The sequence below is a fragment of the Emys orbicularis genome, chromosome 2, assembly GCF_028017835.1.
Source record: "Emys orbicularis isolate rEmyOrb1 chromosome 2, rEmyOrb1.hap1, whole genome shotgun sequence".
In the NCBI taxonomy this organism is placed as follows: domain Eukaryota; kingdom Metazoa; phylum Chordata; order Testudines; family Emydidae; genus Emys; species Emys orbicularis.
Genome location: NC_088684.1, coordinates 124,362,385 through 124,379,248, shown reverse-complemented (window position 1 = coordinate 124,379,248; position 16,864 = coordinate 124,362,385). Strand labels below are relative to the sequence as shown.

The 16,864-nt window shown below is 35.5% G+C and overlaps 1 protein-coding gene across 1 annotated transcript in view; it reads left to right on the top strand.

The window, feature by feature from the left end:
- The window catches only part of RELCH (RAB11 binding and LisH domain, coiled-coil and HEAT repeat containing), a 124,693-nt gene that overhangs the window by 33,626 nt on the left and 74,203 nt on the right, over positions 1-16,864 (top strand). Inside the window, exons 3-10 of the mRNA XM_065398797.1 lie at positions 2,000-2,071; positions 2,182-2,237; positions 2,353-2,466; positions 5,475-5,675; positions 5,771-5,862; positions 7,729-8,019; positions 16,157-16,232; positions 16,560-16,655. Of these exons, the coding sequence (XP_065254869.1) occupies positions 2,000-2,071; positions 2,182-2,237; positions 2,353-2,466; positions 5,475-5,675; positions 5,771-5,862; positions 7,729-8,019; positions 16,157-16,232; positions 16,560-16,655 (998 nt within the window). The remainder of the gene's footprint in view (positions 1-1,999; positions 2,072-2,181; positions 2,238-2,352; positions 2,467-5,474; positions 5,676-5,770; positions 5,863-7,728; positions 8,020-16,156; positions 16,233-16,559; positions 16,656-16,864) is intronic.

Below are 16,864 nucleotides of genomic sequence, written 5' to 3'. Positions count from 1 at the left end.
AAAATTGAATAAATCAACACATTACTATTTAGAATCTAACTATAAACTTGTGTGATATTCATATGTTTAAGCAAATACTAAAAATGATTAGTTATATATAAAAGTGTAATTTTCAGTAAAAACATTTCCTAACTTGGTTGCACAGAAATGTTTGCAGATCAGCATTGCTGACTACTAAAGAGATCTTTTACATACTTTCTCATCAGATCCTCAGTTGTGCTTTTGTACTGCTGCAGTAAAATTCTGTGCATCAAACAAGTTACTTTCATATAGTAAATGTGATGTACTGTAGTTACTACTTCAGTTTTGATGGATAAATGCAAACTGAGTGAATCTTTTTTCCATGCACTCATTTATAGTCAAGAGGCTCTTGTTAATGACAGTCCAACAGGGAAACTGAATTATTTGTACACTTTTTTGTCCAGCACTGAATAATACATCTTACAAACAAGAGCCAATTAAATGAAACACTTTGTTCACGGCATTGTCATCTAAAATAGTCTTTCAGAATACTCCAGTAAAGTGTTTCCAGGCAATGATTGTGTGAAGAATATATTAAACTTGTTCTTATTTGACAGAGTTAAAACATCATTAGCTTCACATCGGTATTAAAATTAAATTAGTTTAGACCATCTCAGCTGTCCAAAGTAGTTTTAGCTAATACTTAAGTATATAGTTTTATCACTTATAGTTAAATACTGAACTACTTCATTTACTCTAGACAACCGAATATTTGGTATTTACCATAAGTATAATTGCCTACATTTGGTATTCAGACTAATGCGCATACTCTATACCTGGCTGAGTTGAATCAGCAAGGTGTCTGAACGCTGGTAACTCCCTAAATAGGTTCCCTCAAAATATTTAAATGTAAATGGCTATGAAAAGGAAAGTTGTTAAATCCTTTTACAGAGGTTCAAAGTATATTTTAAATTGGCAGCCACTGTATATCTGACCTTGATTTTTATAACTTTCAAGGTAGCAGCACTGTACTCACATTTAAAAAATACTAGTTAGAGTAAACTTTATTGGAACATTGTTAGGATAATTCATAATGGAGATGTTGAACAACTAAATTTTATTATACTCTTTGAATCTCCAATTTTGAATGAGTTCAATTGACCTTAGTTTTAGAACTGTAGTATAAGTAAAGACTTTCAGAGGAAACATTACTTATGAATAAGTGAGTGTACTGTAAGCTTCCTCTGAGGACTCTGAGATATATAGGTCTTTCTTTTAGCAATGCATATCTAAATGTATTTGACTTGTTGCAGTAGCTTCACTTCGTCTTGTTAAAGTGAAAAATCCAAGTCTTCTTCTAGAAAATAACAGAAAACTCATAGCAATTGTAACGAAAAACCTTGTAAATGATATTTTGGTAACTGTCTCATAGCAAATAATACAGTGGGATTCAAACTTTGAGATGTCTCCATGGCATTCATTCAAAGTAGCAAAATAGTGTGTAGTTTCTTTATTATAAAACAACCTTAAATAGTTTTAAAGGACTATTAAAAATAGTTTAAAATACCATGGCATTCTAAATTAATTCAGCTTTGCCACACAAACTGCTTCCACTACCTCTAACACTAGCTTTTTTAAAAACTACTCCCTTTGTTTTATCCCAAAAGATCACAGCATATTGGTTAGTAGGATTTGGAGAGGGGAGGGTTGGAAGCATCACTACCTTTTCCTCAATTTAATGCAAAGTTAAGATACATATTATAGTAATTTTATTAAAAACCTACAGCGATTCCTTGTCAGACAGCTTGAACTTCCAGTTTTGATAACTGTAGACCACTATGATTATGGAAAATGTTCACCAGTTTGCTTTCAGGCCAACTCTGCTGCATGTGTCCATGAGTTCCATAAAGACTGCATGCTTTCTGTTTAATACAAACTGTATATTTTTTTTACACCCATCCTTGCTTTTTATATTTTATTTTTGTTTCCCTTTCCTTGGTTGGATGCCTGTGTGTGTTTAATCCAAATCCCTGTCCAGTCCTGGAGTTTGAACTACGGAAAGCCAAGGAGACCATTCAGGCCCTCCGAGCCAACCTGACTCAGGCTGCAGGTGGTGTACATAAACCTTTTCTTTAGTCTTTCTACTTTGACAATGTAGAAGTAGCTGACCTCTTTCCAGGTGAAAGAGAGTAAATTTTATGTTAACTTCTTTTTTTGCAGAAAATGAAGTTCCTTTGCAGGAACGAAAAAATTATAAATCAAGTCCTGAAATTCAGGTAGGTGGTTGACAGACATTGAGTTAATAACTTTAACCCACATACAGCTGTAGCATAGCAACCATAAAGAAGGTGAGCATAAGATTTACAGTTTTCATTGTTTTCTTTTTTCCAGGAACCAATCAAACCTCTTGAGAAAAGAGCTCTAAACTTCCTAGTCAATGAATTTTTATTAAAGAATAGTTACAAGCTTACTTCAATAACCTTTTCAGATGAAAGTGATGATCAGGTAAAGTTTGGTTAACCTTTCTGATAACAATGTTTGCCTGCATTTCTTGTTTTTGAATCTGGGTTTTTTAAATTTGCTTTTGATGTCAGAATAGGTCTTGAAATGAGCTCTGGTTTTGCAAACTCTTACAAATGCACTGAACGATATGCACCTGAGTAATCCCAGTGAAATTAGTGGGACTACTAGCATGCATAAAATTAAGCATGGTCATAAATATTTTGCTGATTAGAGCCATAAATTGAAAGTACAGAAGCACTAAGTAATGCATCAAAATAGGCTTTGTTTTCAAAACATGTAAATAAAGGGCTGCCGAGCACACAAAAATGGGTAGAACTATATTTTAGAGCATTTTATAATCTGGTAATCCATTATCCAGTTATAATTTGTAAATGCAAAACTACCATATATTTTCCGACACGCTGACACAAACACACAATGTCACTCTTAAAAGGTGTGTTTGAACATTATCTTCTTCTGAAAACCTTCAGTTGATCATAGTTTTTATTACAATAACCACTTTATGTGTATTCTAATTACAACATATAGAGAGTGAAATGAGAAATTAATTTTCTAAACAATTTGCTATGCATTTGTCATCAGAAGTAACTATATGGAGAAAAAATAGCCCATCAGGGTAACTATTCCAAGTTTGTGTAGTGATTTCCTCAGTTTAGCATCTTTAGAAAAGTTTGATTATCTGCTCGTATCTGGGTTAATGTAGACAGTCCCCAAGACTTACAACCAACATGCAGGGAAAGAGTTCAGGTCTTCTACTTGCTTAATACTTCCCAGCCAATCACCACGTCAATAATGGAATTATGATCCACAATGGAAGCTTTACCAGTAGGGGAAAAAACAATGTGTTTTCAAAAATTCAACTTCATTTTACATGCCATGGAACAAATACCAAGAAAATAATCATATTCTGCTTGCTGCTTTGAAGTGAATTTTATCGGTATGTTTAAATAAGGTAAAGCCAGCAATCTTTTCCCCAGCATAAAATATTGTGCAGCAGTTTTCATAAATTTATACAATACCTATTTCTCAGTCAAACTGTGTACAATATTAACTCTCAGAATTTACTGTCTGTTTTTAAGGTTCGATAAAAATGAAGTAAGGGATGGGAATTATTATTACATAGTATTGGATAATATTTTGTAAATCCATATAGCAGTGGACAAAATGCACATCTTTATGGAAAAACTTAAATGCTACCACATATTACATGAAAATTTTTGTAATGTTGAAATAGTGTGCAACAGAACAGTTCATCTCTCTAAAAGAATTCTTTGAGGCTCTCTATTAAGTGCGGTGTCCTTAATGTGCATTTCTGCTCTTCAGATTGACTCCATAAAAATTAAATTGTTGGGTTGCACATATGTCTCACGTTATATACCAAATGTGTTCAGTTTACAGGGGGGGGAATTTTTAATGGCCAGCCCTGCAAACTCAACCCATTCTCTGAGAGTCAAGTTGGATTTTCTGATTCTCATGCATAATTAGCAATAACAGAACTTATATGGGTCAAATTCTGCCCTCAAAGGCAGAGAGTGGAAAAAATAAATCCTAGATCTCTAATATAAAACAAGAAATGTATGCCTGAAGAACAGTGGAAAAGAATTGTACAAAAATGTCAGCATTTAATATCTTTGAAGATGCTCTTTAAGAGTATATCTGCACAGCTGCTAGGAGCATGCTTCCCCACATGTATAGACAGATGTACATGAGTTCTATTCAAGTTAGCATGCCAAAAATAGCAATGCGGCCACTGTGGCATAGTTGGCAGTTTAAGCTAGCTACCGGTGTCCATACTCGGGCTTAGACAGATTAGTATTTGGGTGGCTAGCCCAAGCTGTCATGGCAGCAGCCACACTGCTGTTTTTAGTGCACCTGCTCAAACAGAGCTATTGCATGCCCATCTCCCTACCTTGGGAAGCACAATCCCAGCTGCTGAGTAGACAAACCCAAAGTGACACAATACTTGAATAATCAAATGTATTTTAATGTCTTACACATGTTCTTCTCTTTTCTTACGTTGTTTTGAGCAAACTCAATAGTGGAGATAGAAATAATGCAGAATAGTCAAACAAGAAAATAGAGAACTTTAGGTGATAGTCTAAAAAGATAAAATGGTTCCCAAGTTTTGAAATGTACGCAATTACTGTGATTGATTGCCCAACATGGGTGGCGTGTAATGGAGGCTAAGCCTCCCCAAACCTCATGCTGGAGGGGAGGGACAGTTGCGGATTTGGGTGTGGGGGGAGAGAAGAGGTGGAGTGGAGATGGAACTGGCTTGGAGCTCCAGCCATGGCCAAGAGCTCAACCCAAGCAGGGCCTTCCGGGGGGGCTGAGTGCAGTGAGCGGGGGTGGGGCCCCGCCAGAACAGGTGGGGCAGGGAGCTTCCTATCCTCCCCAATATTGAATGTGAATATGCACTCAAATAACCAGTTATGTAAGTAATGGATTATTTGTGCACACAGTTTGAGACTTTGCATTTTTGAAAATTTAGGCCCCTGTATTATTTATAGATGGATAGATGCAATAAAATCCATGTGTATGTATGAGGTGGAATTTATTTAATTTATTTATCTATTTAAACTTTGAGGGGTAAAAAGACCCCTGCATCAGTAGTATAATACCCTTCCACCAGCTGCCTGCTTTATGCTAAAAATTTGCCTGACTGGTATACCTGATAAAATCCACACACCTTATGAAAGAAACAACTACTAATATTGCCAGATGTGCATTTTGGAAGGCTTCCTAATGCAGATCTTAGAAGTTTCTTTGGGGTGATACTACTTTCTGCTTCTGGAGGAGCAACTTTGACTTCTTCTGTTTTTCCCTTCAGTTGGGTATAAGCAGCTCACCTTGCATTCTCCAAATTACCTTGACATTTTGGCATGTGTCTTGTTCTTATGCAGCTATATAAATGTAATGAAGTGAACAAAAATTCAAGAATAAAAAGAAATGTGCCATAGACTTCTGACTCTGCTTTTAATCATTTCAAGGATTTTGAACTGTGGGATGATGTAGGATTGAACATTCCAAAGCCTCCAGACTTGTTACAACTCTATCGTGACTTCGGAAACCATCAAGTAACTGCAAGAGATGTTGTGGATGTAGCAGTTGGTGTTGAAGAGGATGAGTTAGAGGTTACCACTCCTACACTAGGGAGCGTTCCTGTATTTGGAGCATCACAGTCAATAGAAGTAAGATTATAGTTAACACACTTATGCAAGTTTGTTATGTACTGTCATAAGTGGAATTTGCTAAATTGTTTTCATTATTTTTATCTTGCATTTAGCAATGCTTAATAGTGCAAAAATTAGAAGATCAAATTAATGCATTAAACAGTGAGAAATGGTCTTTGATGGAACAAATCCGAAGACTTGAGAGGTATGTATTTTTGATTTTGCAGCATTTTACATAAGAATATATGTAAAATATTTAAAACAAAAAAACAAAAAACCTCACTAGTTGTTCATAGGGTTTGTCTCTAGAACTGACAGAATCTTACCTTTAATGTATGGAATTTTGTTAGAACCAATAGAATATTTCAGATTTTTAGAGCTTTTTAAGGGCTCCCGTTACATACAGGTTGAACCTCTCTAGTCCGGCACTCTCTGGTCGGGTAACATCCGTGGTCCGGCATGATTTTATTTTGTTTTTTATGCTTTATCTACTTATTGCCTTGTGCCAATACAGTAAAATTGTGTAACAACACTAACACTTTGTTATGAAGAGAGCCGGTAAGCCTTGGATAGGTGGCGTTGCAAGCGTTGTTCCGTTTATTTGCCTCAGCGAGATAAAAATAAAAAGAGACGCGCTCACTACAATATTAACCTCCCATGGTTCGGCAAATTCTCTGGTTCGGCACCGGTCAGGTCCCGAGGTTCAACCTATGTAGTAATTTATCTCCTGCATTTATCAATTATAGAAAATTAAGATGACACCGTTAACTTAAATATAGATAGATAAGGAATCTTATTTACATTAGGGATGTAAATGGCATTTTTAAAAAGTAACTGTTTAAATTATTCCAGTTGTATCGGTTAAATGTTTTACTGTTGACGAGTTCACAACAGGCATGGCGGGTGCTGCAGCACCCCCATGTTTTACACGGGGTCCCGGCTGCTGGCCCCGCGCGTTAGGCATTTAAACATTAACTGAATACATTACTGGTAAGACTGATGCTTATTGGTTAACCGGTTAACATTTTACCTCCTTAATTTAAATTGTTTAAACAGTGAAACTAAAATGAACTTAAATACTTTTTGCTCTTTACCGTTGAACTATTTGTGTTTGCATTTCTCTCTGCGTGGAAAATGAAAATCTTGTTTCACTTCTGTTGTCAATTTCTTTTGGTTCCTAAGTACTGCAATACTTACGTTGTAAACACTGCTGAGGGGATGTTCATTTTAACAACTTTCTCCTTTTGAAATAAAAGAAACAAACTATTAGTCTTGCACCAGCTTTTATGTATCCCTTAAGTTACACAATAAGATTTCTTCAGAGTATGTATCTATATATACAAAAAGTGATAACCTCTCAGTCATTTAGTCAAAGTGTATAGTTACCATTTCAGGGCAAATGAAAGTATATTAAATATTGAGCTCTGAAAATTAATTCAAAGCCAAAACATCTTAAATATTATACTCCATATAGACATGTGCTTCTTGACACTTCGTGTTTGTTGAATTCTTTGGGCTCAGCCCGAAACATATAAAGATCAGTCTTTCTACGCTTTTATCTTTAAGATCTTTCTGGCTACACCACTTCATTTTCCTTTACAAAAAAAGGGTACACCTACGTTGCAAAAAACAAAACAAAAAAACACTGTGGCAGTGAGTCTCAGAGGCCATGTCAGCTGACTCAGGCTTGTGACTAAAAATAGCAGTGTAGACATTCTCGCTCAGGTAGGACCACTGGCTCTGAGCCGCATCCCTCTCACCAGGGGGACGCATTTCCCCATCCCGAGCGGAAACATCTGCACTGGTATTTTTAGCCCTGTAGCACAAGCCTGAGTCAGTTGGTCTAGGCTCTGAAACTTGGGTTGAGTTTTTTTTTTTTCTGCAGTAGGTGTACCCTCTGAAAGGAGCACGACACATCTCGTATGATATAAGATGAGACATTACTGAAGTTGTAAAAAAGAATTGACATAGCATGGTATTCATTTACACCACAATATTTTCATATTTCAGTTGTCTGATTCAGATCTTCTTTTGAAAAGCTGCAATGTAACATTTGTTTTTCTTCTTCTAGTGAAATAGACTTCCTCAAGAATGAAAATTTTGCTGTTCCAGTGATTTGTGACTTAGTCCACGTGCCTCTCTCAGTTCCAGAGGACAATGGACGTTACTTAGATATCAAGAGTTCAGACAATGACAGTAAACATGGAAAAACTGAGGAAATAAGCCTTTCCATATCAGCCGAAGCAGATTCAAAGACACCTAAAGATGATACACTAAATTCTCTCCCTAGCAAAGAGAGAGAGAAATTGCCCTCTTGTGCTCTATCAAATAAAGCTGCAGTACACTTTGATAAACCTAATAGGTTAGTGATAAAAGTTTTAAACTGAAATGCTTTTTTTCACAGTAGGGAGATTTTTTTTTTCTAAAAGCACAATGCTACAGAATTCTTAGTTCTTTTCTACCTCTTGCTTTCTAATTTCCAGTCTTTATTCCCTTCATTTAAGTATAATAGATGGCTTTACAAATTTCTCTAAATTCTTTTGTATTTTGGGGAGGGTGTGAGTTCATTGAGTACATTTGTTAAAGATGTTAAATTACACATTTTCAATTTTAAAATTAAATATTAAGAATAATTTTTTTTACTTCTGTCCACTCCTGAGTTCGGAATTGTAGGGAGAAAACACTGGTATCAAAACAATGAATGAGGGAAAGGGGATGTTACTATTTTTTTTCCTATGTTTCATCTCTTTATAAAATCTATTCTGTTCTTCCTCCAGGGAGATTGAGGAGTTCTGTATTTAGGCATTGTTTAGACAAATGCGTACCAATATAACTAAAGATGTTAACTATATAATTACAATTTAAATGTCAGAAATCTATGCGTTTTACTGTCCTATCCTTTTAGGAAGGCTGTCCCTAAAAGTCCGGTGACATTCAGCTGTTGGAGATTTGAGACTTGGGTCCTGTCATCACTAGAAACGTAGTATTAAAATGCAACCTTAAAGCACTGTTAACTTATGTGAGATTAAGACTTTGCAGTCAGCATATACACACACGTTGTGTCAGCTGGTAATGGGTAAATCCTGGTTCCAGTGAAATCATGACCATCTGATATTAAATTAAGCTATTGATATAATATGCATCACAGAAACTTGGTGGAACAATGATGATCAATGAGACACTGTAATAGCGGGTTACAAAATATATATGAATGACAGAGTAGGTCGTGCTGGTCGGAGACTGGCACTATATGTGAAAGAAAACGTAGCATCAAGTATTGTAAAAATCTTAAATTAGTTAAACTGTATTGTAGAATCTCTATAGATAGAAATTCCGTGCTTGAATAAGAGCATAGCAGTACAAATATACTACTGACCACTTGACCAGAATGGGGATGCTGATTATGAAATGCTCAGGAACATTAGAGCAGTTACAAAAACAGAGAACTCAGTAGTAATGGGGGATTTCAACTATCCCCATATTGACTGGGTACATGGCCTCAGGATGGGATGCAGAGATAAAATTTCTATTGAAATGACTGCTTATTGAAGCAGCTAGTCCTGGAACCCAGGAGAGAGGAAATCCTTGATTTTTAATCCTAGATGGAGCACAGGATCTGGTCCAAGAAGTGAATATAGCTGAACTGCTCAGTAATAGCGAACATAATGTGATTAAATTTAACTTTTTTGTAGGGGGTGAAATGTCAAAGAAACCCAAAGAAGTATTTAACTTCCAAAAGGGGAACTACACAAAAATGAGGAGGCTAGTTAAATGGAAATTTAAAAGGAACAATCAAGAGTGAAATGCTTGCAAACTGCATGGAAACTTGCTGTATGCATACCCCAAATCCAAAAAAAGGGGAAAAAAAGTTAGAGAACCAGAAAAATGCCCTGATGGGTAAACAGAGTAAAAGAAGCTGTTTGAGGCCAGAAGGCATCCTTTAAAAATTGAGAGTCAAATTCTAGTGAGGACAATTGAAAGGAGCATAAACTCTGGCAAGTAGAGTGTAAAAGTATAATTAGGCAGGCCTAAAAAGAATTAGAAGAGCAACTAGCAAAAGATGCACAAACTAATGACAACAAAAATTGTAAGTACATCAGAACCAGGAAGTCTGCCATACAGTCAGTTTGGCAAGGCAAGATCATTACGGAAAAGGTAAATGAATTCTTTGCATTGGTCTTCACTGCAGAGGATGTGGGGGAAATTGCTACACCTGAGTCATTCTTTTTAGCTGACACCTAAGGAACTGTGCCAGATTGAGGTGTTGTAAAGGAGGTTTTGGAACAAATTGATAAATTTAAATAGTAGTAAGTCACCAGGACCAGATGGTATTCGCCCAAGAGTTCTGAAGGAACTCAGATACAAAATTGCAGAACTATTAATTGTGATATGTAACCTGTCTCTTAAATCAGCTTCTGTGCCAGATGACTGGAAGACAGCTAGTGGAAAGCCAATTTTTAAAAAAGTCTCCAGAGGTAACTTTTCTGAGCTATAGTCCTAGTTTCTTTGACCAAGATCTTAAATCTCATAGTTATCTCAGAAAAAGTATCCTTATCACACTGATATTTTTGAGCATTGTAGTGGCTGGGAGAAAGAAACATACATACGACCAATAAGAATATTGTAGTCCAAAAAAGTTTTAATAAAGGAGTTAGTACAACTTCTAAAGTTATTGTTCTCATACAAAAACAGCTCTGAGTAAGATTGCCTTATGAGTTATTTCAGCTCTTCCTCCTTTCTACATGGACCAGTATCCATCCTACTTGCTTTTGTTATTTTTCTGAGCTTTCCAGCTATTCTAGTAGTAACTGATGCAGAAATGTTGTAGGTGTGTTTATACTAATGGAATTAGTTTCCATCTAAAGTGTATTCCTTTCAGTTATGTACTTCATAACATAACAGATATAGGAGCTCTCTCACTTGTAGTAAATACCTTTTTTAAAGTTAGTTTAAGTGTACCACTTGTTTCTGTATTTTAACGAGCTGGTCAAAATTTTCCAGCCAAAATATTTTCTTACTGAAAAACGCTGAAAACCAATTTTTTTCAAGGGAAAATGCTTTCAGTTAATCTATTTTATGGAAAATTTCAAAACTGATATTTTCATTTGAAAAACACTTTTGGAATTCTGCTTTTGTTCTCTACTTTTTTTTCTCCTCTTGCCACAGAATGCAGTAGAAATTTTCTAGGATTTTTGCCTTTTTTCTGAGAGCGAGTATGGCTGGGAAGTTTTTTCCCAAAAAACTTCCAAAAAACTTCCTCAGCTGTTAAGTTACTGGCAGCAGGAAAAATTAATCTGTAGTTTTCCCACTCTAACTTCTCAAAAGTTGTCAACATTCTGAAAAGTTGGAGTGAAGAAAGGAGAGAAATGAAAATGTAGGTGAGGAACTCTGGACATTGTCTTATTGCAGCTTGCCAAAAATGAAAGCAAAAATAGGGCAGGACTCACTTTTTTTAAACACTTCACTTTTTCTTGCAAAAAACAAATTCATCATGAATCCTGTAAAATGGAAATAACTTCCATTTTTTTTGAAAAATTGCTTCTTCATATTTTGACTAGCCTCTAGTATTTTTCTTGAATATCAGTGTATTCATTCTTCAAAATGTAAGACTAAAAAATTACTATAAAGTTCTAGTAAGAATAATCTTAACTTGCAGAAATTAAAATGCCTTTAAATGCTAGGTTTTAGATACAAACATGCATTATTTTAAATAAAGTTTTGAATGTGGAGTTCAACTCAGAATACACTTATGTGCATCTGGTGGAAAACTTAAACCTGAAGGCATGTTTTTCTTTCTAGGGAACAAAAGTAAATCACTAGCAATGGTAAGGTTAACAAATTAACTTTATAGCTAGAAACTAGAATACCTGCTCCTGCTTTAGAAGAACTTTAGCTTCCTTGGTCTGTCATTTTTCAATCTGAATAAATACAGATGGATAGAGATGGTTTGTAGTCCTAATTTAGGCCCTGGTTCGGAAGACCTTTAGTCCGGCAGAGCCCTGAATCCACATAGAGTCCTACTGACTTCAGTGGTCTGCCTGCGCAGAGCCTATTGCAGGAATAGGGCCTAAAATCAAACTTGATTTTGCACTCAACAGAATAATTTATACTTAAAGATAATATTTAATCCTCTCTTGGCAAAAGCAAAATGGACAATTTAAAATAAAGTTGGCTGGCAATTTCAGCTGAACATCAGTCAGTCTTTTAAAGGTGTTAAAAATATCTTATGGAATTAGATTAAAAAGAGCAGTTTTATAAATGTTGAGTTTAAACAGTTAGTAGTTATCCAAAGTATTAACCCTAAAGGTTAAATATAGGTTTGCCAAAAGCTAGGGTAAGTAAGCCCTGGCTGGGATGATTTAGTTGGGAATTGGTCCTGCTTTGAGCAGGGGGTTGGACTAGATGACCTCCTGAGGTCCCTTCCAACCCTGATATTCTATGATTCTATGATTCTAAGTTGAAAACATGCTAGCTTCAAATTCTGTTACTTAGTAACTTATCTTTACATAGATGAAGTTAAAGGAATAGTCAATGCCTACTGTTAAAGAAATAGTTGTATTGTTTACAATAGGTTGCTATTCAGTATTCTGAGAATTCCATCATACAGTGGTGGCTGGATCTGTTCTAACAATTAGTCTAAATTAGTTTGAAATCTACAACTCCTAACTAAGCAATTGTCAGATTGGAAGAATTGGATACTATTCTCCTGATCGTTCTTTCACTGCCAGTTTATGGAAATTGCTAACTGTATTGATTTTGGAAGGAATTTCAGTTACTGATTTAAAAAAAAAAAAAAAAATCCTTAAGTTGAAGTCCACTACCCCTAGTTGGGGGGGAGAGCTGAGACAAAATTAAGATAGTGAGACTTTTAAATCCAGTTACACAATCACAAAATTAGTCAAGTGCTGAATGTATGTGTAGCAACTATCTTTATACTGAACTGGCAATAGTGTGTCAGTAAAATGTAGTAAGAGGGTAGAATCAAGGGAAAGATATGTCCCTAGCTATAGATATACCCAGCCTACTTCTAGACTTTCTCAAGTTAGATGGGGCTCATTATAACACATGGCTTGCAATGGTGGGGTTGTCTAGCTGTCTGGAAGTGATTATATGAAGATATACAAATTGAACTCTTTCAAAGCCATGTTAAAACTACATGGAGAAAATCCTAAAATCCCTTATTACAGCGTGACTGTGTATACTGTAACTGTTTGTACATGTCTTGCCCAGATGGGGAGACGAAGAGAGCCTGCTTTGGATCATTGCCATTGGCATAAAACAATTTTGAACCTGGAGAGTAGTTGGAGAAATGCCTTGTATAACAGATTGCAGTAGAGAGCTGGACGTGGTTTGAGTTGAATGCATCACCGATATTTACCTGATGACTCTCTTTAAGTGTTCAATAGTTTGAATTAAACCTCAAAAGTCCAGGATACTTGCATTCTTTGTATGATCCAGTTAAGCTTGCCCTTGCCAGTAAGTAAGCTACTTTCTGTATTTGTTCTGTTAGTTATATATTTACTTTTTGTTCTTGTTTGCAATGCCTTCTTAGATTTGAAAATAAATCTTTAATACTTGTGTTTATCAGCCTTCAGAAGGTTTTCTGTCTCCTTGTATGTGTGAGGACAGAACCAAGCCTATCAGTCAAAGCCTTCAAGGATTTTACCAGATTTGATAAAACAGATTCTAGAATCTAAATGTAGTCCACCAATTGTAGTAGAATATATGCTGTTTGCCAAGAGTTTGCTTTCTAAGTGCTGTTAATCACGCCATTGGGAAATTTAGTGACAACTTGTCATAACTACTTTTGAATCTCTGGGAAACAGTGATAGAATTTTCATCTTAAATTTAAAAAAATTTCAAGGGGATATGAATCTTGACATATTCAGAAATGTCTAAAACAACCTAGCGAGGATATGACCTTTGAAGAAAATATTAACAAACTTTGAGCAGCTAGGCTTTAAAATCTAAAATCTCTATACCATAAAATATCTTTGTTTTCACAGAATAAGGACAAACAAGTAGTTTAGTTAAATCAGGGTCATCACACAGTTTAACACTTCCTGCCTCCTAGATTTTTTTACTGAATCTTTTTCATATTCCCTCCCCTTACATAAAACTTATCCTTTTTTGAAATGTAATTGACAATGTGTTATGGTTATCTAAATATGTTGTATACTCTGTGGTGCTGTAAACCAAGGATGGTTGTCAATCCTTACATTTTATCAGATATTCTGATGGACTGTGTAATTAAACAATCTGTGGAATACTTAACAGGTTGTTAAAAAATGATGCAGGCAATCCAAGGACACTTCCAGTGTCCCTAAACTTCAGGAAAATAAATACTCACATTCCAGATCACGAAATATCAAAGAAGATAAATCAATGGGAACACTTTATAATTACAAAGCTCTACTTTTTGGGTTAGTGGTTTCTCAAAAGGTGTTCATATGTCTTCATAATTCTCATGGCAGTCCTAATGGATAGTGATAGCTATTTGCCATTTTCTTGATGGTACTCTGATCAGAGAAAGTTCAGAAGAGCAAGTCAAGTCTAAGAAGTCCTCTCATTATTTTTTAGTTTTATAGATTCATAATTCCAAACAATGCTAAAAAGGGTCAGTGATACGGCGTCAGTTTTATTCACCCATTGGCCAAGAAGGCCATGGCTCTAGATGGAGCTCTTTTATCAAAACCTCATTCTCCCACTTGTTTAATGAGAAATTTCCTGAACAAAAGCTTAAGCCAGCATCCTGTTCCCATATGATGACCCCTAAGACTGACTAAAACTAACAAATTATTGGAAAAAAGACTGAAAGCTCTTCTAGTATCAAGGAAACTTGTATTAAAGAAACCTATGCCACAATATGTATTATATTGAAATACCTGTGCAAGATAAAGCTCATTCTAAGATTTTACAGATCCTGGCATTTCTTCAGGATAGTCTCTCAAGCAAACACAAAGTACAAGCTTCAGCTTGATCTAGAGTGATAGGAGTAAGTGGGGCAGGTTTTCTTTTGTCAGCCCTATAGCATAAAATCTTGTAAAGCAGTTTCTCTAAACCCACATCCAGTCCCTATGCCTATGCTAAATCCTAAACTGTGTACAGCAAACCAAATATACGTAGACATTCTCAGTTTAATTACAGAAGAATTTCTAAAGTTGGTGAGTTATCCACCAAACAGTTACAGTTTTCATAAGAAAAGGCAATCCCCTGAACCAATAAATTAATACCAAAAAAAAAAGGGATGGAAGACATAATTCAAGACATGGCTCAAACTGAAGGTAGGGGCGAGCACTTAGAATAGATTAGGAACTAGAAAATATAAGACCTTATTTCTATTTCTGTTCTATCCAGGTGAAAAATGCTTGGTTAGGCATCAGCTAGAAATGCTAAATCTCGGAATAATGCAAAGCAAGATGAAGTTCAGCTGTAAGGCACCAGTACACTCTGCCAGATAACCACTAGACCCCAAGGGTTTATAGGCTTCCTACAAAGAAACCTTGATGGCAACAACTTAATCCTGCGTTCATACTTCTCTTCTGTACAAGTTACACCTGCAGTGCATTTGGCTGAAAACAGGAGCACACTTTAGTGTCCCGCTTATCCTCAGCCTTATAGTACAGAAATGTGTCTAAATTAGAGGTGCTTTTCCTTTCAGTATAATCACATATTGTTGACTTCAGGATTATTGGACAAATATGTGCTTAAATAAATGTGTTTACCAGATTTCTGTTCTTTGAAATTGATTGATATCCATTATTTTTAAGTTTTTACCCAGGATGGGATATTTCTTTTGTTGATAATTTGTGGTGCATCATACTCTAGGGGGAAATATTGTTCATCTTAAATTCTTCCCTTTAAAAGTTGCTTTTAGTACAGGATTAGTAGAATTTCCAAGGTTGTAAATTTCCTTTCTGGTTGCCTTTTCCAGATTACTGGAGTTTAGTGCCGAGGGTTGTAATTGACTTCTCCAGTGTTGGCATCATTCGTACGATAAGATGGAAAATGTCTCTGAGACTTGTTGGATAGGAATACTGTATGCACAAGAAAATAAATTGAGGCAGAAATAGTACTTTTCCCTTGTCATTTGGCAGTTTGCAAAGATTGTATTTTTTTCTATCGCTGCTGGAGTTAACATAGCTTCATTTTCCTCACTCTTTGAATCGTATTTTTGTCTGTACAACAGTCATCATTCTCTATCTTCAAGAATGTGAGCCATGTGGGAATAACTTGTGAATTAGAAAAATTACATTTTTAATCCAATCCAAAATGGCAGTTAATTTAAACAAAAAAACAAAAACTAGGGGTTTGCTGATTTTAAAATCTAGCTCAAATATGACTTTAAACAAGTTGAAGTTGCCCATATGCAACACAGAAAACATGCTTTTCAGATGTCACAATATATATGACTAAAACTGAATGAATAACTAGGATTCCATCAATGTCAACTCTGATCTATTCTTTTCTTTTCTTTTCTCCTGACAAAATTATTTCAGGACGTTGTCACCAGCTTTCCATCAAGCACTACTATCTTTCTGTCGGATGTCAGCAGAGAGTCGTTTGGGATCAGAGGTATATTTCCCTTATCGTAAACAGAATACCCTTTTTTAATCTTCTCACTGACTGACTTCCATTAACCAACCAGTAGCCCTAGCTTTTAAGAAGAATTCATATACATATAGATTTCATCATAATCCTGTGCACAAGTATTAAGAAACAAGGTGTATGATTTGGTGAGATTTAAATGATAGATTCTAATTTTGAGGTGTATTTATGCTCAATCACTAGTGATTATTTTTATAGTTCTTGGAAAGTTTAGTCTCTGCTGAAAAATGCTTTAATAAATGAAAAAGGTTGCATTTCAGTCGCGCTGTGTCATAAAAATAATTGGATTTCTAGGTGTCTCGGATTGCAGATAGTGAAAAAAGTGTCATGTTAATGCTGGGACGTTGCCTGCCACACATTGTTCCTAATGTGCTGCTTGCAAAACGAGAGGTGAGGAATCCAAAAATGTTTTCTATTTATTATTTTCACCCTGTTGCCATTTTGTTCGTTTTGAAGTTGTAGTGTTTTTTTATTTTTTTAAAGTCTGTTACTTGCAATCATATTCTTACTTTTGTGCATGCATCTCTGCTCCTAGAGAATGGTTTTACACCTCTGTCAGGTGAGTTCAGTAAAACTGCATGGTGTATCATAATATTTCC